The 23,361-nt window shown below is 52.9% G+C and overlaps 1 protein-coding gene across 6 annotated transcripts in view; it reads left to right on the forward strand.

Annotated features, from left to right (window-relative positions):
* KLHL29 (kelch like family member 29) overlaps nucleotides 1-23,361 on the forward strand; it is a 318,957-nt gene that overhangs the window by 251,417 nt on the left and 44,179 nt on the right. For all 6 annotated transcript variants that reach the window (XM_017893334.1, XM_017893336.1, XM_017893335.1 and 3 more), the window contains 2 exons: nucleotides 1,943-2,084; nucleotides 5,126-5,638. In XM_017893334.1, the coding sequence (XP_017748823.1) occupies nucleotides 1,943-2,084; nucleotides 5,126-5,638 (655 nt within the window). The remainder of the gene's footprint in view (nucleotides 1-1,942; nucleotides 2,085-5,125; nucleotides 5,639-23,361) is intronic.

The following is a 23,361-nucleotide window of genomic DNA, read 5'->3' on the forward strand; positions in this document are numbered from 1 at the left end:
ATTCCAAGGAAAGCAATCTCCCTACCTCTGAGCCACCAGGACCTTGAGAGCCTGGAAATACAACGAAGGCTGCAGAGTGGATAGACCCTTCAGACAGGGCACACGTTAAAAGCTGTCTATTTGGAGAATGCTGGAAAAACCATGCTATTGTTCCCTAAGACTATTAGTGAGTGCAGCGAAGTCCCCAGCCCCCTCTCCTCCTAGCTTCTGTCTGTCCCACAGATAGAAATGGGGCAGGCCCTCTGATAAGGAAGCTCGTCCCTTGAATTGTTCTTTTCTCAGGAGATTCACCATTTTCCTTTGTTTCTTGCTCTGTTCACAGAAGCAAAGCATCTGAAATGCAGGCCAGAGATAAAGTGTAGCCTGATGCAATTAGCGGAGTGCAGCCCACAGGTCCTAATGGGATACGGCTCCTGCTCCTCCAGCAGGCCCCTGTGGAGGCGCTGTGTGTTGTCTGCACTATGCGTCAAAGCCCCAAGTGTTGCCCAGCCTCCCTATCCACACCCCCTCTCTGTGCCTGACACAGAACCCAGGAGAGCCACTCTGGTCAGGGGGGCTCAGCAGCAGGCCCTGTCTCCCACCAGCTGGGTTCCTGGGTCAAGCTTCATCAGAAGTCACCGTAAGGACCATGATCCTCACCTGAGAGGCCTGCAGATGCCCCTGGAGGCTCCTGTGTTCTGTGGCTGTTCCTGGTGGGCATCCGTATCCACCCCTCATCCCACACCTGGTTGGGCTCTGGCTGTGCTCTGGGGAACTGTGCTCACTCTTCCCAGGGCCACCTGTCCTGACACCCACACCCCCGCATATCCCAGGTGTCTTATCCCAACCTCTCCAGCATGTTTCCAGGAGTATTTTCGTTTGTTTGTTTTTTGCCTGTATATATAATGGCCATAGTTAAAAAAAAAAAAAAAAAATACGGAAAAGTATAGACAATAAAATAAGTTACCCATAATCCCCTCAGCCAAGAATAACATCCCTGTTAACATTTTGGTCATTTCCCTCCTACATATATTATCTGACACAGGGGTGTTTACATAGGGAGGCCATTTGTGTGTCATTCTGGGGCCTGTTTTTCTGATTAAACATTATAGTGTAAGCATTTTGTCATCAAGAATTCTTTACACATGATTTTTGATAGCTATATAATATTCCATTATAAGGCTGTGGCTCAGGGAGACAAATGCTGTCCTGGTGGGTTTTTTTGTTTGTTGTTGTTTTTGTTTGTTTGTTTGTTTTTCACTCTGAGGTTTATTTTTTCATTCATCTGCAAATCTGAGCTAGAGAGTGGACTCACAGAGCAGAAAGCCTGCCTCCTTCCTGCACAGAGGAGCTGAGGGTCCCACCGTCCACCTAGAAGCAGCATCTGAGCTGTCCCCGCCATGGGCCTCAGCTCCCACCTTCCCCACACCTCCTCCATAGGACGATTGGGCCTCAGAGGCTGGTGTGGGGGCAGGATGGGAAATGTATAAAGTCCCTCACCTGCTGCCTGCTGGTGGCCCCTTGGAAAGCTGCCCTCTCCCGTGTCCAAGAGCCAGCCAGTGGTGACACAGAGGCTGGGCTGGGCACACAATGCTCAGCACATGCCCTGATAAGTTGGTAGCATCTGTGTGGCTGTGGTTTGTGGATGGTCCAAGGGCCGGAGATCCCATCTCGTAGCTCAGAACGCTCTTCCCATTATGATAGGGCTGGTAGAGTGAGTGGCCACGGAGGGTGTCCAGGGAGGCACTGGCCTGGGTGTTCCTAGAGGCAGGAGCTTAGCAGAGGTCCCAGCTGCTACTACTATGGCGGAACCGTAGTAGGCTCTGTCTCTGACCCTGTGCTCAGTGGGCGAAGCTTAGGCAACGGGAGTCTTGTTTTGGAGGCTAGGTCCCTCCTAGGGAGTCTTGTTCTGGAGACTGGTCTCTGGCCAGGCCATGCTCACCTCCTCATCTGCTTCCCACAGGCTCCTGGCATCTCCAAGGCAGACAGTCAGTCCCAGGGACTGGCAACCAGCATCCGGTGGGGGCAGACGCCTATCAATCAGTCCACACCCTGGGACACTGATGAGCCACCCTCCAAACAGATGAGGGAGAGTGACAATCCAGGTACGTCCCTCGTCGGCAGATAGAAACGACTGAGCCCAGGGCTTGGTGGGAAGCTGGAGGCTTCCTGGGGACCCCAACTCCTGCATAGCAGGTCTTGACCCCAGGGCCTTCAGAAGCCCCCTCGTCAGGTTCAGGGGGAAAGGCACTGTGTGTAATTCCCTGTGAAGGAGTTGTCTCTCTATTTCTTTCTCTGCTACTCAAGGACTCCAGAGAGCAAAGGGAGTGAGAATGACATTATCGGGGTGACTTTGAATTGGCTCCGGATTCTTTTGAATCATCATTCCCAAACCTGGGTACTCTGATTCATAGCAAATTTCTTGAGACATGCTTTCCAGTAAGGTTTTTCCTTGCTAATGGTTGTATGACAACTGGGGTGTTCTACCCTCGGGAACTGGGAATTAACTCATCAGCTCGTACAACATCCCAGCCCTTCTTTGGACAGCTCCAGCCATAATGAATGCCCTCTCTTTTATCTCCCGTTGGCCCCAGAGCCCCCCCTTAGGATACACAGAACACCTGTTTGCCCCTCCACACAACAGCCCCACAGGTGTCAGGAGACCCCTTTCATCCCCCTCTCAAAGTCTTAGGATAAACACCCCAGGCCATTCGGCCATGCCCCGCAGCCCATAGATTCCAGGCCCTTTGCCTTCTAGGGCTTTGCTCTGCCCCCTGCATCCCTCTTGAAGTGCAGCGTCCAGAACTCAACGCAAATAGCCCGTGAGTGGTCTGCCCGGCACGTGCTTCCTTCAGCACCTCTGGTCTCATCACTGCTCAGCTAGTAGCCACGTCACATGCTGCCTCAACAGCACCCCAAGATGCCCCAGCAGCTGCAGTTACCCCTGTTCATGTCCTCACAGTTGGGCTTAGGTAGCTGGGTTTGGGGACCCAATAGCAAGCCCTCATCAGTGTCCCCTGTTTGCTGTTAGGATCTCTTAGACACCAGCTTCTGTTGCTGACCCTACCCCTCCCAGTTATGTTCCCTGCAGACCTGGTCCTATCTTCCACGTCAGGACCAAGTCACGGATTAAAATGCTGGGAGCTTGCCACATATAACTAGAGACTTCTCTTTAGGTCTCTTGTACCCTTGGACCATTCACCACATCATAAGTAAATCACCTCCATGGCACTGTGTCTCTGTGTCTCTGCCACAGAGTCCCCTGGGGCCCCGCCCATTGTGCTCTGAAGTTGTGATGCATTTTTCCAGGCTCCCTGGCTAATCCTGGAAAGAGCAGAGCTTGGGATGACATGCCTTGTGCCTAAGACACCCAGGCTGCTTCATAATGACACCACCTCCCCTCTTCAGGCTTGGGGACAATTCCCATTAGCAGCCTGTTCTAGAATCTTGCCATGACTTCACTGAAGTTTCTTGGCTTCCAGTTCTCCCTGACCTCTCTCATTGTCAAAATCATAAATATGTGTTGCACATGTATTGCATGTCCTATTCTGTGCATCATCGCAATGCTTACGGAACTGGCTCGGGAAAAGCTTGGGCCTACGGTCCCTCGGCTGGGAAGGGGCGACCCAGGCCTCGTACCGTGGTCTATGTGACTCTGAGCCTCGCTCCTCACCACCAGCTGGCTCTCCCTTGGACAGTGGTCTGGTAGTGACCCACCATCTTAGCTCCTGCCCCATGTCAGCGCCATTTTCTTTCTGAGAGGGAGCTCCCAGCTCCACATTCTATCCTGTGGGGCTTGTGGTGCCGAGTGGCCCTCTGCCCCCTACTCCCTCTGTCTCCCTATCCTCAGTCTACACTGCCACCCCAGAGCAGCTGTGAAAGCCAAGGTAGCACTTGGGCCATGGAGACCTGGACCCAGGCTCATTCAGTCAGAGGCAGCCCAGACTGGCCTTCCCTGTCATGGTGTCTCCCAGTTTCCCTCACAAGCCCCCTTAGGTCACCCCACGTGGCACAGCTGACCTCGCCTCTGTGTCGGCTCTCAAGAGGTGTATCTGGACCCCACCTTGTTCAGCCAAAGTTTTCTTAAGGACTAAAGTGGGGTTCTCTTGTTTCCTCCAGGGCTGGCCGTGCCTACGTTGCCTAGCACAAGGTCCGCCCTCCCCAGCAAGGCCTGGCCAGCCTTTCCACACATCCCCCACCCGGGTCCCTCCCTTCCTGCGAGGACCATGCCCGGCCCCGGGCTCCAGTGCCCTCACCTGAGGGCCCAGCAAACACCCCGGTCTCCACCATCCCCTTCCCCTGCCTCCCTCAGAGGCGAGCTTGCAGAAAGGGAGGAGAAACCCCAGCATTTATGGAGCATTCACCACCTGCCAGACACTCTGCTAGTTTTGTTTTGTTTCCGAATACATCTTCCTCATTCAGTTCTTCCCAGTAGTCCCCCGAGGTAGGTATTGCTAATTGCATTTAACAGATGAGAAGAATGAGGCTCAGAGGAAATAAGAACTTGCTGAGGTCAGGCGCGGTGGCTCATACCTGTAGTCCCAGCACTTTGGGAAGCTGAGGTGGTCAGATCACCTGAGCTCAGGAGTTCGAGACCAGCCCGGCCAACATGGAGAAACCTCGTCTCTACTAAAAATACAAAAATTAACCAGGCATGGTGGTGCACACCTGTAATCCCAGCTACTCAGGAGGCTGAGGCAGGAGAATTGCTTGAACCTGGAAGGCGGAGGTTGCAGTGAGCTGAGATCACACCACTGCACTCCGGCCTGGGCAACAGAGCAAGACTCTGTCTCAAAAAATAAAATAAAAAAGAACTTGCTCCTGAGGTTCTTAACTACTAAGTGGCAGAGCTGAGAGTGGAACCCAAGTCTCAAAGGGCTCTGCTTCCTTCTCTCTGCTCTACTGCCTCTCACCTCTCCCAGGCAGACCTTGCTTCCTCCTCTGAGCCCCAATGGCTGTTTGTTCGTAGACCCCCAGCACACTTATCCTGGGCTGCCACAATCACAGATTCCTAATCGGTCAGTTCCTGTTCGCAGGTGTCTCATTCACCTCTGTGACCCAGCACCCAGTGCAGGGCCTGGGGTGGTCAGTGTTTGTTGAGTGAATATGTAACCGGCAGATGACGTTTCTTCCATCTCCCTTGCAGGCACAGGGCCGTGGGTGACCACGGTGGCCGCCGGGAACCAGCCCACCCTGATCGCACACTCCTATGGAGTGGCCCAGCCTCCCACCTTCAGCCCGGCTGTGAACGTCCAGGCCCCGGTCATTGGGGTGACCCCCTCACTGCCTCCCCACGTGGGGCCCCAACTCCCGCTGATGCCAGGCCACTACTCGCTCCCTCAGCCGCCCTCTCAGCCACTGAGCAGCGTGGTGGTGAACATGCCTGCCCAGGCCCTGTATGCCAGCCCTCAGCCCCTGGCCGTGTCCACACTGCCTGGTGTGGGGCAGGTGGCCCGCCCAGGACCCACCGCTGTGGGCAACGGCCACATGGCAGGGCCCCTGCTGCCTCCACCGCCGCCAGCCCAGCCGTCCGCCACTCTCCCCAGTGGTGCCCCTGCCACCAATGGGCCCCCCACAACTGACTCGGCCCACGGGCTGCAGATGCTGCGGACCATTGGCGTGGGGAAGTATGAGTTCACCGACCCAGGGCACCCCAGAGGTAAGTCCTGCTGCCACGTGCCTGCCCACAGGCCTGCGTCTGCACCTCCCTGCGCGGTCACTGCAACACCACCGGGACAGGAGTGTGCTTCATGCCAGCTCCTTCACTGGCCTCCCCAACCCAGAGGCTGCAGTGGAGCCTCTGCCTGCCCAAGACAACTGGCCTGAGATGGGAGAAGGAGAGGGAAAGTGTGGAGGGCGGGACAAGGAAGGTGGGGAAATGCGCCTGGGTAAGAAGAGGGAGCCTGGGAAGAGAAAGGAAGGGAGAGCCTGCAAAGCCCAGAGCCCGTCCCCCTCCAGCCCAAGCCCTGGCCATTCTCACCTCCAACCCCCAAAGTCAGGCCAAGATGCAAAAGGGTGAGAGTCATCCACTCTTAGGGCACCACAGAACATTCTCTTTTGGGGCCTTCTCCATGTTCCACCCACGAGGACATTCAGAGCATGAACTGTGCCCTTCCCAGGGAAAGCACCCTCGGTCACGCCATCAGATGAGAGCAGTGCCCAAGGCAATTTAGTTAGGCCCAGGAGACATTCCCAGACCTTCTTGAGGCACTTGAATGTTTCGTTTCAAGGATCCAGGGGTGACTTTGTGAGACCTTGGGAAAGAGCACCTCCAGCCTCAGCCTTCAGTTAACCCTCTTCCCCCAGCCTCAGAGGAGTTTCACTCCAGGGAACTCGAAGGTAAAGCCTTCAGAACAGAGCCTCTGGAAGGATGCATGCTGGACATGGTCCTAGCTGGAGTTCCCAGTCTCAGGATTAGGGTTCTTGATGTCTGTATGAGGGATCAGTCCAGACTGGAAGGCAGAAGGGGACAGGAGGACCAGGGCACACATATGAGGCTTGCTGGGTTCCTCTGCTATAGGTTTGCCTTGCCCTTACCGCCCCAGACAAGCCAAGTCCCTGCTCCTGCTGGATGCAGTGGGGAAGGCTGCTGGGCCACTGCCAGGTATAGGCAGCTCCCTGGCAGGAGGGGGCAGGAGAGTCCACGGCAAGCAGTGTGCCCCAGTGGGGTATCTACATCTCCTTTGAAAGAGGAGACTAGACAGTCCTAGAAAGTATGCATCTCTGGGCACAGCTTCCCAGCTTCCCACATAAAACCCCTTGAGATAGCATTTTGGGGGGCTCTGCCTCTCAGCAGAGCAAGGAACCCCACTGGCCACTCTCCTGTCTTCTCTCCCAAGTCTCCTCCTTTGTCATTTTAAGCAATGTTCAGGCCTTGTCAAGCATCCCAACAATAAAGCTCATGTCTGGATCGCGGTCGGGTTTAATTCCCAATCTGAGCCCTGACTGCCTTTGTTTTGGAAATCAGCACTAGTTTTAAATGACAAAATTATAGAAAATTACCTCTAAATTCTGGTAAACTCTTGCTTTAAGATCTTTTTAAAAAAATGACTAAATTGATTTTTTGTTTGAATTGTTTTGGTTAAGCTGTCTCCCTTAAAAAAAAAAAAAGAAAGAAACTTACTCCCAGTTCAAGTTCATGAGTCACCAACTCTGACAACTGGGCAGTGGGAATCCTGCTTCCAAGGCTATGCCAAAGCCCAAGGCACCAGGCGGCATATTCTCTCCCCACATCACCCCTCTGGGGTCTTCTAGGGCTAATGCAAGATCTTGCTGGCTTGCCACGTTCCAGGCATGCATCTAGGAAAAGGAGCTGTTTTGTGCAAAAAGGTAACTAGCTGAGATAGGACTGGAGTCCCTAGTTTGGGGCTCAGCACCAAGCTGGGATCCACCCCACCAAAGCTGCTGGGTACAGGCAGCTAAACATTGTCAGCCCTGAACCCATGAGATCAGAAAGACACAGGTGGCAGGGACAGGACCTTGTAGGACTTCTGTGCCTACGGGGTCATGACCATTGCAGAGCTGTTCCTGTAACCTCTGTGCGGGGCCTGAGGGTGTGAACCATCCTCTGTGGTCCTGAGCCAATGGACGGGAGGGGACAAGAAATAGGGGCCCTGCTAATATTCCCTCTACCAGGCCCCTCTGGGCAGACTGAGGGCCAGGTGAGGGCCAGGGATGGGGTGGACCTAGAAAGTGTCTGCAGCCCTGCCTTCTGGTGAGCCAGCGAGACCCACCAGTCAGTGACAACAACTGACCCGTCCATCCCCCTGATTTCCAGAGGTTGCCAGCACACTGGCTCTTTCCTTGAAATTCCATGTAACTCACTTCTGTATTTACGGCCTCATCAGTTGATTTATCCCCTTGTATTTGTGGGGAAGAAAGAGTGATGCATGCGCCTTCAAATGCCTCCAAACTCAAGCCTGGGTGGGTTTTTTTTTCTTTTTTTTTAATGTATAAGTAAATCTCTTTTCATTTCTAATCTTAAAAGCCTTTAGTGCTGAAGCTATAATTTGTCTGTCAGACCTAATGTCAAACAACTGCATATTTTTTTAAAATAAGAAACCCGAATTTTGAAACTAAATCTTTGAAACTTGCCGTGTGAGAGCCATGTTCCTAACAGGACCACGTGGGCTTGGATTTGGGTCACTTTTAATTTTGCCCCTTAGGATTTTATATCTCTGAAGCCCAATTGATTTCACACTCCTAAATGACAGACAGCTGGCTCCAGGCGGGAACAGGAGGCTCTGCGTGATGGCGTCAACACAAGTCAGAACTCCACTTTGGAAAAGAAAAGAACTTTCCTTTTCTCCTGTTCTCTGTTTGAAACCTTGCCCAGCATTATAATAAGATCCACCACGCAACGCCTTGAGATCTAGCTCATTAAAGTCCCCGATTTTCCCTGCTATTGTTTGACGTGACAACCTGGCCTCTCCCAGGGTTGAGTAATTATGGGGAGACTCCCCTCCATGAAGAACAGGTCTTGCCAGCCAGAGGGATGGGCCACTGGTATTTTTAGACTTCATTAGTGCCCTGATTTAAAATTTCACATTTTGTTTCTTGTAATTATCTTCCGATCGACTGAGCAAAAATTTCAGTTGGGGCCCTGTTAGTCTGCTTTTCCAAAAAGGGCATTGGGACTTTAATTTAAAACTTAACCAGTTGAAAATAAAGGTGGTGTGGAAATGCTTTTGATTTGCAATAGGTCAAGCGATTGTCTCTCATCTGTGACTAGAGAAGCCAGCTTGTGTGCCGTTCACTTTAATGAGTGTTATTTAAATGCATTGAGCATATATAGATTTTCTTGAGAAACGTACAAGACAAATCTTTCTTTCTCTAAGAACAATTTGGGGGTGAGAGCAAGCTGTAGGATTTTTTTTAGATGATATATTGAAAGCTAATTAAAAATAGATTTCATGTGTGCAAAGTGATAAGGGAAGAAAAAAGAATTCGTTCCATTTGAATCCTGTTATGAAGTACCTAAGACATTTGTCTCGTCGTTGGATTGGAACCGCTGAGCTAACACGTGGGGAGAGGTGTGGCCAAGCTCAGGGCTGGGTGAGACCTGGAGTCAGTGTTACTACGCCTGGGACCCCGTGAACCCAGCTGTGCGTGCCTGATGACATAGCACAGGCTATGAATGTAGCTATTTCTACCCCTGCCTTCTTTGGCAAACGGTTTTTGGTGGCTCAGAGGATGCATGGGGACCTTTTAAAGTACCAGGCTCCAGGCCTAGTGGTGAGCTGCAGAAAGACTATTGTGTCTTCACCTGCCTGGCTTGGAGTGAAAAGCCAGGCTGCACCTGCTCCCATCTGCTTCTAGACCAGAAAACAAAGCCCGTGTCAACCTGAGCAGGGAAAGGTATCTCTTCTTACTTCATATTTTGCAGGCCTAGGATAAGGGGTCATGAGGATCCATCTACAGGCTTGGCCTCCCTTCTGGGAAGCCATACTGGAAGAGAGGGATGGTTCAGCCCCTTTCTTTGGTTCTCTAGCTCCTCCCTTCCCATTTTGGCACTGGACCTCCACCCCATGGCACGGTGTTCATCCTCGCTGCCACATTCGCCCCTGTCTTCACAGGTAACAGTGATGAGATCTTATGAAAATACTTTGAGGCACAGGGAATAGCTGTGTGACTGAGACAAGCCTCCTCACTTCTCTGATCGTTTCTTTCCTCGTCTTTAAAATGGGGGTGACAGTACCATCCTCACAGGGCCTCAGGGTGGATTGAGTGAGATCGTGGACATGACCGTACATAGCACTGTGCCTGCTTACCACCAAAAGCAGCTCTGACTGTTGCCTCTGGCCCAGGGTCTAGAGAGTTCAGCAGAGAAGGAGGCTAGGGAAGGGGCAGAAGGCCAGGCCCTCCCCAGCGCAGAGGAGATGGAAGAAGCCCATGCTTGTTCACAGGGCTGGCAATCCCTGGTCAAGCCATTTAACTTAGAGATGGGGACCCCTTCCCTAAAAGGGAGGTTGGATGCATCCCTTTTCTGGCAGGAGGACTCAGGATGGGTCTCCCCAGGTGTGAGGCCTGGCACTGATCTCAGGCACTGATCTCCTTGCCCCACACTCTGACATGTCCAGGGCACATTGTTCTTCTGCAGCCTCCATAAATATTCTGGAAGCTGGGAATGCATGAAAAAGCTGTTCACCCACACTCAGGCCAGAGGCACAGAATGTTATCCAGACGGAAATTGTCTTCCCACAGACCTATTCTTCCTGTGTCTCTGCCTCAGAAATGCCAACATGAATTCATCCAGGGTTCAAACTCAAGGCCTGCGTCGTCTGTGGCCAGCCCTTTGTCCACCTCTAGCACTAAGTCTGAAAACTCAATTAATTCAGGTTTCTACATATCTCTCCTCTGCTCTTCTGTTCTCCCACCACCCCACCATCAGGCCACCGTCACCTCTGGCCTGCAGGCTGGCCTCCCAGCCCACAGTACATTCCTTCCAGTCCAGCTCTATGGTGCAGCCAGAGTGATTTTTCAAAATACAAGTCTGGCCCTGCCACACGCTGTCCAACAACCCAGCTGCTCTGGGGACGATGACCAGTGCTGACTCGGTGCTTGCCCCGACTTCATCCTTTGCTATTCTGCTCGCAGGCTGCCCCGCAACACCCTAGGCCTTGGCTCTCCAGTCTAGCCGTGCGCGGTGCCTCGGTCAAGTGTCTGTGAGACTGTTCTACTGTGAGCCCCTGAGGTCGGGGGCAGCAAGGACGCTATCTCATCCCCACTCCCCACTCAGCATCCGAGCCGGTGCCCGCACTCAGAGATGCCCCAGAAGCACCTGATGAATGTGAGCACAAAGCACTGGGCTGAGAATTACCTACCAGGGTTCTGTGCCTTCCCCCTTCCCTTCACATGAAAGCAGGTCAGTGCTCAGGGCCCCAGGCATACGGGGATGGAAAGTGCCCATAGGAGAGCTTGTTCTGTAACCCGTCACCCACCTACACCTGACCCACGCCTCTGGGAACAGAAGTCCATCTATTTCAGACTTCCTTCGGTACCCAAGTACCTCCACTACATCCTGCCCCAAACCATACAGGCTCTGGAACTCTGCCTCAGTTTCCTCATCTGTAAAAGGGGGAAAAGAATAGAACCCACTTCTTACAGTTGTGAGGATTGAGTTATTTTACATACTCCTAGGCTTAGTATATTGCCTAGCATGCGGGAATCACTATAAAACTGTTCACTGTGATTATTTTACTGGTACCAGGGCCATCTTTCAGTGTCCATGGCCTTTTAGGGGCCCAGGTTAATGAGTCCCAGGAGATATCATGATATTTGAAGCACCTAGCTCCCAGGGCATCCACTGCGAACAGAAGAAAATCACCTCCTTCCATTGTAATGTTTGACAGTCCTCCACTGGCCATAACAACCAGAAGGAAGCAGCCTGTTGCTAGGAGCTTCTCCCTAATTCCGGGAGCTATCTGTCTTGGGAGAGCTCCTCCTACCTCCACCCAGGGGCTCTTAGTATCCTGTGCCATTCAGCTTGATAATCAGGGTTCCAGGGACACCACCGGGGCCAGGTCCTCCATGGCCACATCAATAGATGGGACCAAAAGAAATCTCTGGCTCCTCCAGACCAAACAGCCAAAGCTGCAGTCAGAGAGAGTTGATTAGGAGGGTGTGGCTGGCAGCATGGATGGTGGTTGAGAGCCCAGATTCTGCAGCAGACTGCTTGGGTAGAATTCAAACTCCACTTCCCACTAACCCTATGAACTTCTGCTAGAAAACGGGTGTTTCTAAGCCTCAGTTTGCACATCTGTAACTTGGAGGTAATAGTGCCATCCTCATAGACGTGCTTTGAGGATTTAATAATGTATGTAAAGTCGTACCCCAGTGCCTGGCACACAGTAGGCTCAAATAATATTAGCCATTGTTATGACCACTACTGTAAATCCTAAAGACTTCTGGAGAAGAAATCAGGTCTGGAGCACCCTAAGCTCAGGACCACCACTGCTTTTAAAGCAAGATTGTCCAAAATAATCTCCCAAGTCTGACTAAATGGCTCACAACATGGATCTGAAACCAAACCGCCATCCCACCCTTGCCCTGACTTTCCAGCCCCAATCCCTGACACACACACCCTCCTGCAGGCAGTGTGTGTCTCAGAGCCTGTGGAATTCAAAACTCCATCTGCACAAGGCTCTTCGTCCTCGCCTGAGCTGTACCTGCCCCAGCCCTGCTCAGGAAGCCTCCCCTCCTCGCGGGGCTCTGTCCTCACGGGGCTTGTTCATCAGTAATTGGAGGGTTGTCCAGGGCTTAACGGTTTTGTTAACAGATCATTTGACTATGAGTGAACGGAAAGATGCCGCAAAGGCCGCTGGACCACCCAGGAACAGTGTCATCCTGGGAGCAGGAGGTGACCCCTGGCTGCCCCAGCCTGCTCAGCAGGACACAGGCAGAGCGAGGCACCCGGGGCCCTCTCTCTACGGGGCTGCGGGAGCATATGGCCTTTCAGCCCCAAATCTCTACTGAGTATCTTCAAGGTCAGAAGCCCTGCTCTGGCCCCAGTTGTCTGACAGGGCCAGAGGTCACGCTGCCCATGGGGCTGAGAGGGCTCCTCCGACGGGAGCCAAGGGCGGGAACATTCCCTTCCTGGGGGCTTCAGGTGATGGTGCTGACCCGCGGCAGGAAGCCAGCTGCCCTGATCCTAGGCACTGTCTTCCCTCAGGAGCAGCAGGCCCCAGCAGACACCGGCAGGGTAACCTGTGAGGTTCCAGGTCAGTGACACGCAGAGGCCACTCAGGGGCTTGAGTCATGTCCCCTCCCTCCCTGCTGCACCACCAAGTTTTTACTGAGCCATCACGTTGTGGTCTTAGGCACCTCCTGTGCACAGAGCCCACGCGTGGCTTCTCTCCTGAGCCAGGCAAAAGAAACAGGCAGGGTGCCAGCTGCATGCCCCATGCAGTCTGGGCTCCTGTGCACATGAGGCCTGTGGCCATGCCAGGCCCTGGGAGAGAGGTGCAAGTCTGCCCTGGGGGAGCTGGGGAGACCAGGAGGTGCCAGCAATAAGGGCTCAGGGGCTGGAGAAAAGAGGGGTCAGGTGAGACAGAGCCTGCAGGAAAGTTAAGGGGATAGTGAGTGGTTCTACAAATGCCAGATCTTAGGAAAGAATGCTTGAGGGAAGTGCCAGAGACACAGAGTTATGATTTTCCAATAGATCCATCTATCATAGAGTCACACACACACGTGTGCACACAGTTTGCAGGGCCTGTCCTGATTTGAGACAGGGTCAGCTAGTGAGTTAAGCACAAAGGCCCAAGCCATCCCTTTCTCTGAATGCTTGGCACGCCAAGCCCAGGGAGCCTGCTCGGGCTACGTGGCTGACTTCTTAGCCTCATCAGTCAGTGTTTGCTGGGGAAACAACCCAAGATCTTGCACAAGACTCCGTCATCTCCGAGGCCGTCCTGGTCTTGCAAGGTGAAGACCTCCTTGATCCTCAGGGGCTTTGAGCTGTGTGGAAAACACTGGGGGCCATTAACCCCCGACAGGGAAATCAGGTGCACATCCATGGGCAGGAAGTTCTCTGTGCACCCCGCTCTCTCCTGTCATGACAGGGGTTTAATGGCGAGTTTCCCATTGCCTAACCACTATTTAAATATCTGGCATCTGCTGTCTGTGCCAGGAAAAGCATGCCATGCTAGACTGAGCCCTAGACTTTTCCAGAGGTTGGGAGGAGTTTTGCGAGAAGGTGAGCCGGGCCACGGCGTGGGATGTGTGCTGCTTGTCCCCATATGATGGGGAGGGAAGGACATCATGGCACCCCAAATAGGAAACAAAAGTGGAGAAAACATGGCACAAAACTGGTTCAATGAGAAATGATCTGGTTGAAATTACATTCCATTCAGGAGAACACTCACTATTCTAGAAATATAAGGGGTAAAAATAATACAAACAGAGTATTTTAGGAGCACAAAACATTGTGTAAATTGCTTGAAGAAAAAATGGCCGAAAGGTCACCATCCATTGAAATCATTGTCATTGCTGTTTTCTTCGTGTAACTCTCTTCTTTGAAAAAGAATATATGTTTATATTTTTAAACCATTTGTATTATGTCTGTGTTCAAGGGAAGCCCAAGTGTTTTCAGTACACCACAAGGCAAATGCTCCTTCCTTTTACAGTGTCCTGGCAGCCTCTTGGATGACTAAGCACAGCACTGTGAACAGTCTGGTTCTGCCCACAGGCCTCTCACTACCTTGCCTTCCCCTCCTCCAAATGACCTCTCAGTGTCATTGCTTAATGCCCTAGACCCAGGGCTACACACGATGCCAGTGTGTATTCGTTTTCACCAACATCAGCAAAACCAACACCATGGCTACATCTTAGTCTGCTAAGGTGTGTCTTCCCTGGTCATGCTCCAGCCTGTCAAGTGCCTTTTAAAGGGACATGAGGTGACAGGCTAGGTGGCCTAGGGAGAGGGACTATCACCTCCTTGGTCTTAAGCATCATACTGCAGATATTCTAACTTTTCATTTTGTGCTGCCATCACAAAATGCCACAAATTGGGTGGCTTAAACAACAGAAATGTATTTTCTCACAGTTCTGCAGGCTGGAAGTCCAACATGAAGGCGCGGGCAGGGTTGGCTTCTGGTGAGGCCTCGATTCTTGGCTTGCAAACAGCCGCCTTCTTGCTGTATCCTCACATGGCCTTTCCTCTGTGCATGAGCACTCCTGGTGTCTCTTCCTGGTCTTAGAAGGACACCAGTATGACTGGGTAGGGACCCACCCTATGACCTCATTTAACCTTAATTTCCTCTTTAAAGGCTCTTTCTCCAGATACAGTCACACTGGGGATTAGGGCTTTGACATAGGAATTTGGGGTGGGAGGGTACACGTTTCAGTCCATAATAGTCTACGAGTCTGCCTAGCTGGTGGATGGAAAGGGTGGCCCCTCAAAAGGCACAGTTCCCATGTAGTTACAATGTCTGACTTCTACCTGTGGGTGTTTTCAGTGGTTCGCTTGAACCTTTTCATAAGTGCGCTTTTGCCATTTTTATCCTGGTTTAGCTGCAGGCTGCTCCCTCTGCTTTGTTAACTAAGCATTGAATGTATTTCCCATGATTAGAATCATCCATACTTGGGGTTAATTGTTTTTCCACAGAACTTTCATGCTGGGAGGGAATCTACCGTCACCACTGGGAACTAAGCAGGAGCCACCAATTGCTAGACAGTCTGTCCTGTTAAATGGTTAAGAGCTGTCTCTTCCTGTCACTCCATGGCCCTGCCCTCTGGAGCCATCCAGAGCAAAGCTGGTCCCTGTTCTACATGACAGCCCTTCAGCTTTGGGAGGATGGCAGAATTTCCTTCTCTCCAGACCAAAAATCTCCAGTGGCCTCAGCTGTCCATCCTGCAAAGGACCCATTTACCATGTGCATGTCCTCCCTGGTCATGCTCCAGCCTGTCAAGTGCCTCTTAAAGGGATACCAGGCGACAGTTGAGGTGGTCCAGGGAGAGGGACTGTCACCTCCTTGGTCTTGAGCATCACACTGCAGATATTCTAACTTTTCTCTAATAACTGTGGCTTATTTGGTTAAAACACACATTTATACACACAGAGATATACAAATATACACTTAAACTTCCAAATGAAGTGAAAAGAGAAAAAATTCTCTCCAGAGTCCTGCTGTCCACTCTGCTGGTTTCTTCGGTGTCCCCACCTCCTCCTTTTTATCAGGATCGAGACACCCCCAGCCCCACCTTCATTCCAGCAGCTTTTTGCCCCTAACTTGGGAGCAAGCGAACTTTCCCTCTGAATTTTTTAATTATTTTGAATTATTTCCTTTTGTAGTTTAGGAGGTAGGTGTGTCTCGGCCCACCTACCCTATTCCCATGCCCTAGCTATGCATGCTGAAGCAACTCACCACCTTCCTCTCTGCTGATGGGAGTTTACTCCTGAGCAGCAACACATCTGCTTCAAACCCTTCTACCTCCCTCCTTCACCACCATAGTGCATGTCAGAGTAGGATGCTACCTACGATCATCCAGGAAAACCTCACTTTACAGGTGGGGAAACTGAGGCTCAGAGGTATCACCTAGCTATCACATTTCCCCAGAATCTGTCACTGGAAAGCTCCCTGTGAAACCACTCCTATGCCATGGTGCCCTGTGGAATTGCTTCATTTGCTGCTAGGAGTTGTCCATCTGAGACCCCTTCTCTCCACCCACAGACCGAGAACTCCACAGGGACAAGCCCCGCATCTGCATGGGCCGCACTGGGCCAGCTCTTGAGCCTCTCCAGGCTTGCCCATGTGGTGCACGCTGCCAGCCACTGGGATCAGAGCAGCGCATCCCACTGGGAGCCCTCTGTACTCACTGGCAGCTCCACAAGGAATGAATGGGAGGAAGAGCAGGGACAAGACACGCACGACTCACAGGGGCCAAGTCACACATGACGCCACATGGGCAAGGTCAGCCAGGGCCGCAGAGGATGATTTGATGAGGGAGGAGACATCGTCCCAAAAGGAGAGGAAAAGGTGACAAGGGCAAACTCTCACTCGAGAATATGGGAGCCCCAACCCCATCACTTCCCATGGTCAGGGGCTTCTCTGGAATTCCTGCTTGGCGAACTCTCCTGGGCGGATTCCCACCCTCCAGGTCTCTACAAATATCAGATGAGTATTTTTTGTGGCAACAGTGGTTTCCAAAAACGGCCCTTATATCCTGGTTAAATTGCCCAGCTTCGGCCGGGTGCGGTGGTTTGCAACCTGTAATCCCAGCACTTTGGGAGGCTGAGGTGGGTGGATTGCTTGAGGTCAGGAGTTCAAGACCAGCCTGGCCAACATGGCAAAACCCCATCTCTACTAAAAATACAAAAATTAGCCGGGTATGGTGACGGGTTCCTGTAATCCTAGCTACCTGGGAGGCTGAGACATGAGGATCGCTTGAACCCAGGAGATAGAGGTTGCAGTGAGCCAAGATTGCACCACTGCACTCTGGCCTGGGTGACAGAGTGAGACTCTATCTCAAAAAATAAATTTAAAAAATCTAAACCACCCAGCTCCTTCCTGGGAGCCCGAACACCTAGTCAGCCATGTTTCTCCAGTAGAGGCCAGAGCACCTTCAAGAGCCAGGCCCTGGCCCAGTTGGCATCCCCGGCTTGCCTCACTTTCTTTTCAAACCCCAAATAGAACCTGTTGCTGCAGACCTCACACACCCCTCAGTTTAGGAATTGCCATGGTGATTCTGAAGGCTCCTGATCCATCTGCTCATGTGAACAGACAGGTTTCAGAAATTCTGATTGATCCAAAAATAATTTCTGTGTTTTCAGTCTTTCTTTTATATGGAGATATTCATTACCTTCAAGATTCCTAGTTGATGGCACTGATCCCAGAAAGCAGAGACATGGACACGTGGCCTCCCCCTGGGTCTTTGTAGTAGTGATGCCGCCTGAGGAACCCTGCTGTTGGTCTCAGGCTGGGGTCGGGAGTGCCATTCCAGGGAAGCTGGTGGGCAGAGGTGGAAGGGAACAGAGGTGGGGGTGGATGTTTTGTAGGTGCCTACCACTTTATATTAATTGTATATTCACCCCGTATTTATGTATTCCTTACTTCTGCCCTGTGAGGCAGAGTCATGGATGCAAAACCAAGGCCTGGCTTAAGACCCTGCCCAGGTATAGCTCGTAACGTGGGTCAGTCTGAAGACTGTCTGCCTCCAGTGCCCATACCCTATCCACCTCACCACACCTTGAGGCTTACTGTTGTAGCCTGTGTGGTCACCAGGCATGTCTGGGCTAAGGACGGGCAAGTCCCACAAGTGGCTGTTTCATGTCTCCTACAGTCTCGTGGCTGATGTTTCTCTGTATAAGCTGGCGATTCTTGGGCTCTTTCCTCATCTCCAAAACTGTTGTTGGGATGGTTGGATGGATGGATGGGTGGGTAGGTAGATGGAATTCCCAAAGTAGCACAGGGGGTATTGGGCCATTTGAGGAAGCTGCAGACAGAGCACTGGCCACCACCAAAGCCACTGGAGCTTGGGAGTCCGGCGGCCCTGGGGAGTCCTTGCTGTTGCTCCGTCTCCCACGCCTTAATCAGAGCATCGCCAGTGCAAGAAAGTTAATGGAGCCAGGCATCCTGTGAAGGAGCCAATTCCGTGCAAAGATGATACATCTTTGAAGTTGATGAGGCCTATTAATTGAGCTTATGCCCTTTAAAATGAATTAAATTCTTGACATCTGCCAGACAGCAGTACATCCATTTAGTGTTCCTGTCACCGATGAATGAGGAGCCACCAGCACAGAACTCTAGGAACTGGCTTCCCGCCGACATCTAGCGTGGCCTACGGCTCCTTGGGAGCTCCACAGATGTCTTGCCTGGCCAACCATTCTTGTTCTTAGCAAGGTCCCCAAATCGGCATAAATAGCTCCAGGAAGAAAGTGATACCAATGGTCCATGGGCCTCTGGAAGAGCATCCACCCAGCCCTCAGCCTTTAGCCCCTACCTCAGGATCAGCTAGCAGAGCTGCACAAGAGTACAGCTAGACTGCCAGCACTTCAGAAATGGCCACTGCACAGGCAGAACTGGTGTGGGGCCGTCCCCGGGCTCCAGTAGGGTAAGCAGACATGGTTTCTAGGAAGTGTGTAGACCTGGAACTGCCTGAGCAGAGACGTGAGATCTGACTGCAGCCTGAACAGGAATCGTCATGCAACAGCCCCTAGACCCCCAAAGATGCACCAAAGCTCTGCCCAGTCTCAGACTCCTCCCAGTTACCACCGCTCGCAGTTGCTTAAGAGCACAAAGTGGCACTTGTTGTGCCCACAGAACATCTGCTGAAGACAAAATTTGTGTTTATAGCTCTTCACTTCAAAAGACTGGCCGTGTTATAAAAAGAAAGGGACCATCTGTCCTTCTTCTGGACCCCAGCGCCTCTTGGAAGAGATTTCTGTGCAAGAAGGCAGTGAGAAGTCAGCATAGACTTCAGGGAACTATTTTGGGGCCGGAAAAGAAATAGTGCCTGCCCGCCAAGGGGACCGTCACCGGCAGATGAAAGCCGGCTTTGAGGAGGCCACGCGATGGGAGATGTTGGCCCGGAGGAGGTGGGCTGTGCTCCAGTGATGCTGCCCAGATGTTCCAGCAGAGCAGAGGCCCTGGAGCAGAGGACCAACTGGTAGGACCGAAGGATGTGAGGGAAGGCGAAGGGGAAGGGCTGTGAGGCACTGCAGCTTCCCGGAGCAGGCATGAGAAATGTCAGCAGCAGCTTGCGGCCACGCAGAGTCAGATATCATGTTTGCATCATCCATGTGCGTTCCTCCACCCAACTTCTGGGGCCATTCTTATCTGCAAGGCCCCTTAGGACAGTTCTGCCTCTTTGGAACACTTTAGGCTGAGGGATCGCCTTCCCATGGCTGACAGTTGAGTTCTTCCAGACTGCACAGGTGTCCGGTCTGTCTGCGATGCCCGCTTAAGACTCATCTGCCTTAAGCTCCTGGGCACCAATATAGAAAAGTCATGTGAGTCCAGGAGAAGCTGGGCGGAGGTGAGGTAGAGCCAGGATTAGCACGGGGTGGGGCTTGCAGAGGGGAGGAATTTCCCAGGCTTTCTGGCCGGCATCTCCCAGGCTGAGCATCTTCCACACTGAAACTCCCTAAGAAGGGGTTGGCCCTCCCCACCTGCATGGTGTTTCATCAGTTTGGAACAGTCCTGTTTCCTTCCCCTCTGCTCGTCCCCAACAGGAAAAAAAATTAAAAACTGGTTTCTACCATCCTCCATGAACATTCCAGAAATCTTTGGTCTGTGGACCTGTAGTCTTAGGGCTTGCTTTGTTTCAGATGAAAACTTGCTTCTGTCCTAGGGTGGAAATGGGGGTTTGGGGAGTAGAGGCCAGAAGTGGGGTCCTCTGAGGACACCCCTTACTCCCTTTTCCTGCTTGTCTCTGACAAGGCACCCCTGCCAGCTCTTCCTGGGCTGAACAAATCTGAGAGCTTCCTGAGGAAGGTTTGCAAGTTTTCAGCAGCATCTTTAAATGTACTGAATTCCCCCAACCCAGGCACATGCATTTAGATTCTCAGGACTAAGGTAGTTTGCGGTGTAGCATATTCAGGGCTCTCAGAATCCTAAAAGGGCACAGTCCTTTTATTCTTGCCTCTTTTCACTTCTTTACTGTTCTTATTGATTTCTCCTGGCACATAAGAAAACACAGTAGGCAAAGCCCACTACTTCTATTGAAATAAAGTATTCTGCAGTCAAACCACACACCATAAAGAAATAATTGCAGTCTGTATATATTGCTAATGGACATCTCTCAGCAATTCCCTGTCTCATAAGCTTTAAACACAGACATTAGTATAAATGTGCAGAAATCCCCATTCGGGCAAATTACTCTGCATTTCTGAACGGAAGGAAGATTAACCATGTGCTTATAGCTTTGAAGGAGCCCAGCAGAGCAGGAAGAATTCACTGGCCCTCTCTGGGAGGGAGGTTGGGACTCCCTGAGAGAGTCCTGGCTGGCATCTCCTCACCCCCTGAGCCCGGTGCTCCCCCGGAGCATTGAGAGCTATGCCTCGGGAATGGGGGACCGGCCTTGCCTGAGAAGGCTGGTTGGTCACCGGGGTGTCCTTGCTGAGCCTTCCAGGCTTCTGAGGCTCTGACAGGAGCAGGAGCAAGAAGGCTGAAGGCGGATGCTTTGGCCTGGTCTCTCAGCTGCCTAACAGAAGCCCTTAGGGGTGGTGGCCTCTGAGGAGCCAATGGGCCTTGAGGAGCCATGGGGCGGTTTGTGGAGCCAGCTGGCTGTGCATCTCGGCCCCTCAAGCTCCACGGCACCCAGAACAGCCTGTGAGCTCCCTTTCTGTGTCCCCTGTCCACACTTGGCCCTCCTCCCTCCTCCCCGTCCTGCCCACTCATCCACCTCTTCCCATCCTTCCTCTACCCTCCTCCCCATCGTCCTCCCCAATCCTACTCACTCCCTTCAAGGGTTCCACCCTCCCCCACCAAGGCCAGCTCCAGGATGGGGGTCTGCATCTTCCAGAGCTCCCAGCCTGTGCTACCAGAGCCAAAGCCCTGCCTGAGCATCAGAGGCTTGTGAGAAAAACCCCCTGAGCCCTGGACGCCAGGGTGGGGAAGATGCCCCGTCAGCACAGGCTACTGAGTCTGGGGGTGACAGAATGACAAGGTCTGGCCTCGCTGATTGCTGATTAGAGGGGGCGGTAGATTAGAGGGCAAGCAGCCTCATTCTGGCTCCCCACAAGGCTCACAGAAGCGCCTCCCAGGTGCTCAGCACAGGCCCCACGTCCCCTTGACAGTGGCCGTGGCTCCTCTGTGCAGAGGCACAAGGTTCCGTTCTCCTGAGCTGAAGCAGCCTGGAGGGGCAGGGGAGGTGGCCGTCCATGAGGGGCCGTCCCGTTTTCCGTCGTGGGAGGTGAATGATGAGCCATTCAGGGGCCGCCGCTGCTGAGAGGCCTTCAGGTTGTTGAGTTTGTGTCCGCCTGCCTCTCCCACAGCGGACCTGAGTGCAGAGGCGGAGGAACTCACACTGACATGCTGACACGGAGGAAAGGGGACTTCAGCCTCTGGGAACTGAAGCCACAACCTCATGGCCTGGCCCCGCTCAAATTGCTGGGCCGGTCAGAGGGCCTGGGAGCCAGGTCTCCTCAGGAGAGACCTGTGAGGCCCAGGGTGTCGGTGACATCCCAGTTTTCTGGTCAGAATTCAGAGGCCCCAGCCTCAGCACGGAAGAGTAAGCCTCTCCTCAGCTCACCCCAGCGCAGCGCAGCCTTCACTCATCCTCCCCACCAGCCAGCATCTTGATGGTCTATTTTCACGTCTGTCTCCCCCACTCAACTGAGTGACTTTAGAACCACCCCCGCCGCTGACCGATTTAGCAACTGTGTATGAAATGTAAAAAGGACCCTTTTCTAGGACCCTTGCCTGCCACCTACCAGAAAATTGTCATGATAACGAAGGAAACCTAGGATGTGGGTGAGCTGAATGGCACCCCCTGGAGTTGTGCAGTGTGTAACTTGAGCAACCCGTCGGCAGTGGCGCTGGGGGACTTACTGAGCTTATTACCTTCCAGACACTCTTCTAGCATGTTCCATGTGTTGACCCATTTAATTCTTACAACTCTGAAGTGGGTACGTTCATGACCTCCGTTTACAGGGGAGGAAACTTTGGTTCAGAAATGCGAAATAACTTTCCCATGCTTACCCAGTGGGTCAGCGGGTGGACACCAGGCAGTTGAGTGACAGCAGGGTCCTGAGCCCCAGAGCCTTGTCCTCAACCCCATATTCATTGTTCCATTCTCAGGGCTGAGTCCCAGGTCTGGCCATTTGGGTACTTGGCAGGTGCATGTCCGGTGTGAGGACAGAGGGGCCTGGCTTCGGCTCAGTTCAGCTCCTGCTTCCCTCACCGCTGAGCCTATTTCCCCATTTGGAAAATGAGCAGCTGGTCCCAGATCAGAGGAGGTGCCCTCACTCGTGCCCAACTGTGCCTGGCGCTAAAGAGCCCTGAGCCTCCCATGAGATCATCCAGCCCACCAGGCTTCCTCCCCAGGGCCTCCTGCAGCCAGGCCCTCCTCCAGGCCTGGCCAGCCTCTGTGGTCTCAGTTCTCCCTCCCACCCCTCAGGGTTCGCTGAGTGGCGTGCTGCCTCCTCATTTCCTCCAGCCTTCGTGGTCGGAGCAATCCTCCTAACGCGCCACTGGCCAGGCCCTCCCCTGATTGGAGCCCTTCAGGGGTCCTCCTTTCTCACTAAGCCCCTCACCTGTTGCTCAGGCCACCTGTGCGCCGCAGCACTGCACCTGCTCACAGGGCCCCTCACGCCACTCCTATCTAGACCTGTGTTTAGCCTGTTCCTCCTCCAGAAAGCTTCCCCGGACCCTCACACTGTGTGGAAGCCCCCAGGCCCAAGTGCCAGCCTAGGGCAGACAGGTCTCTTCTCTGCGACTCACTCTTCTCTCCCAGGTGGAGGATCCTGGGGACACGGCCTGGGCCAGAGACCAGGCAGGCATGGACCACCCCCTGCCTCACCAACTGAGAGACAGTATGCTGACATCACATCTGGCTTTACCCAAGGTGGCTCAGGTCACCTCAGCTACCTGCCACCTCCCCGTCAGCCCGTCTCTTCTGATTCACACAGGTGCTCCCACCCGAGCCAAGGCAGCTTGTCCTCCCTGGGAAAGTCAGGTGTGGGCTTATCAGGGTTCCCAGCCGCCATCCCCGGAACCCCTGCAGCTGCCAAACAGAAACCAGAGCTTCCACATGAGGAGCTGCCAAAAACAAGTGTTCAAGCCCCACCAGAGAGGCCTGGGGAGGCAGGAGAATTCCAGGAAGGCGAACACTCCATCCCAACAAGAGCTGGTTCTCATAGCCCAAAAGGGACAAGGGGCACAGGTTACTGTCCCCACAACCCCCAGCTCATCAGGCTCCAGCCTTCTGGGAGTCCAGCCCCTCCCC

This window comes from Rhinopithecus bieti, unplaced genomic scaffold (genome assembly GCF_001698545.2).
Source record: "Rhinopithecus bieti isolate Rb0 unplaced genomic scaffold, ASM169854v2 scaffold_23816, whole genome shotgun sequence".
Lineage (NCBI taxonomy): Eukaryota > Metazoa > Chordata > Mammalia > Primates > Cercopithecidae > Rhinopithecus > Rhinopithecus bieti.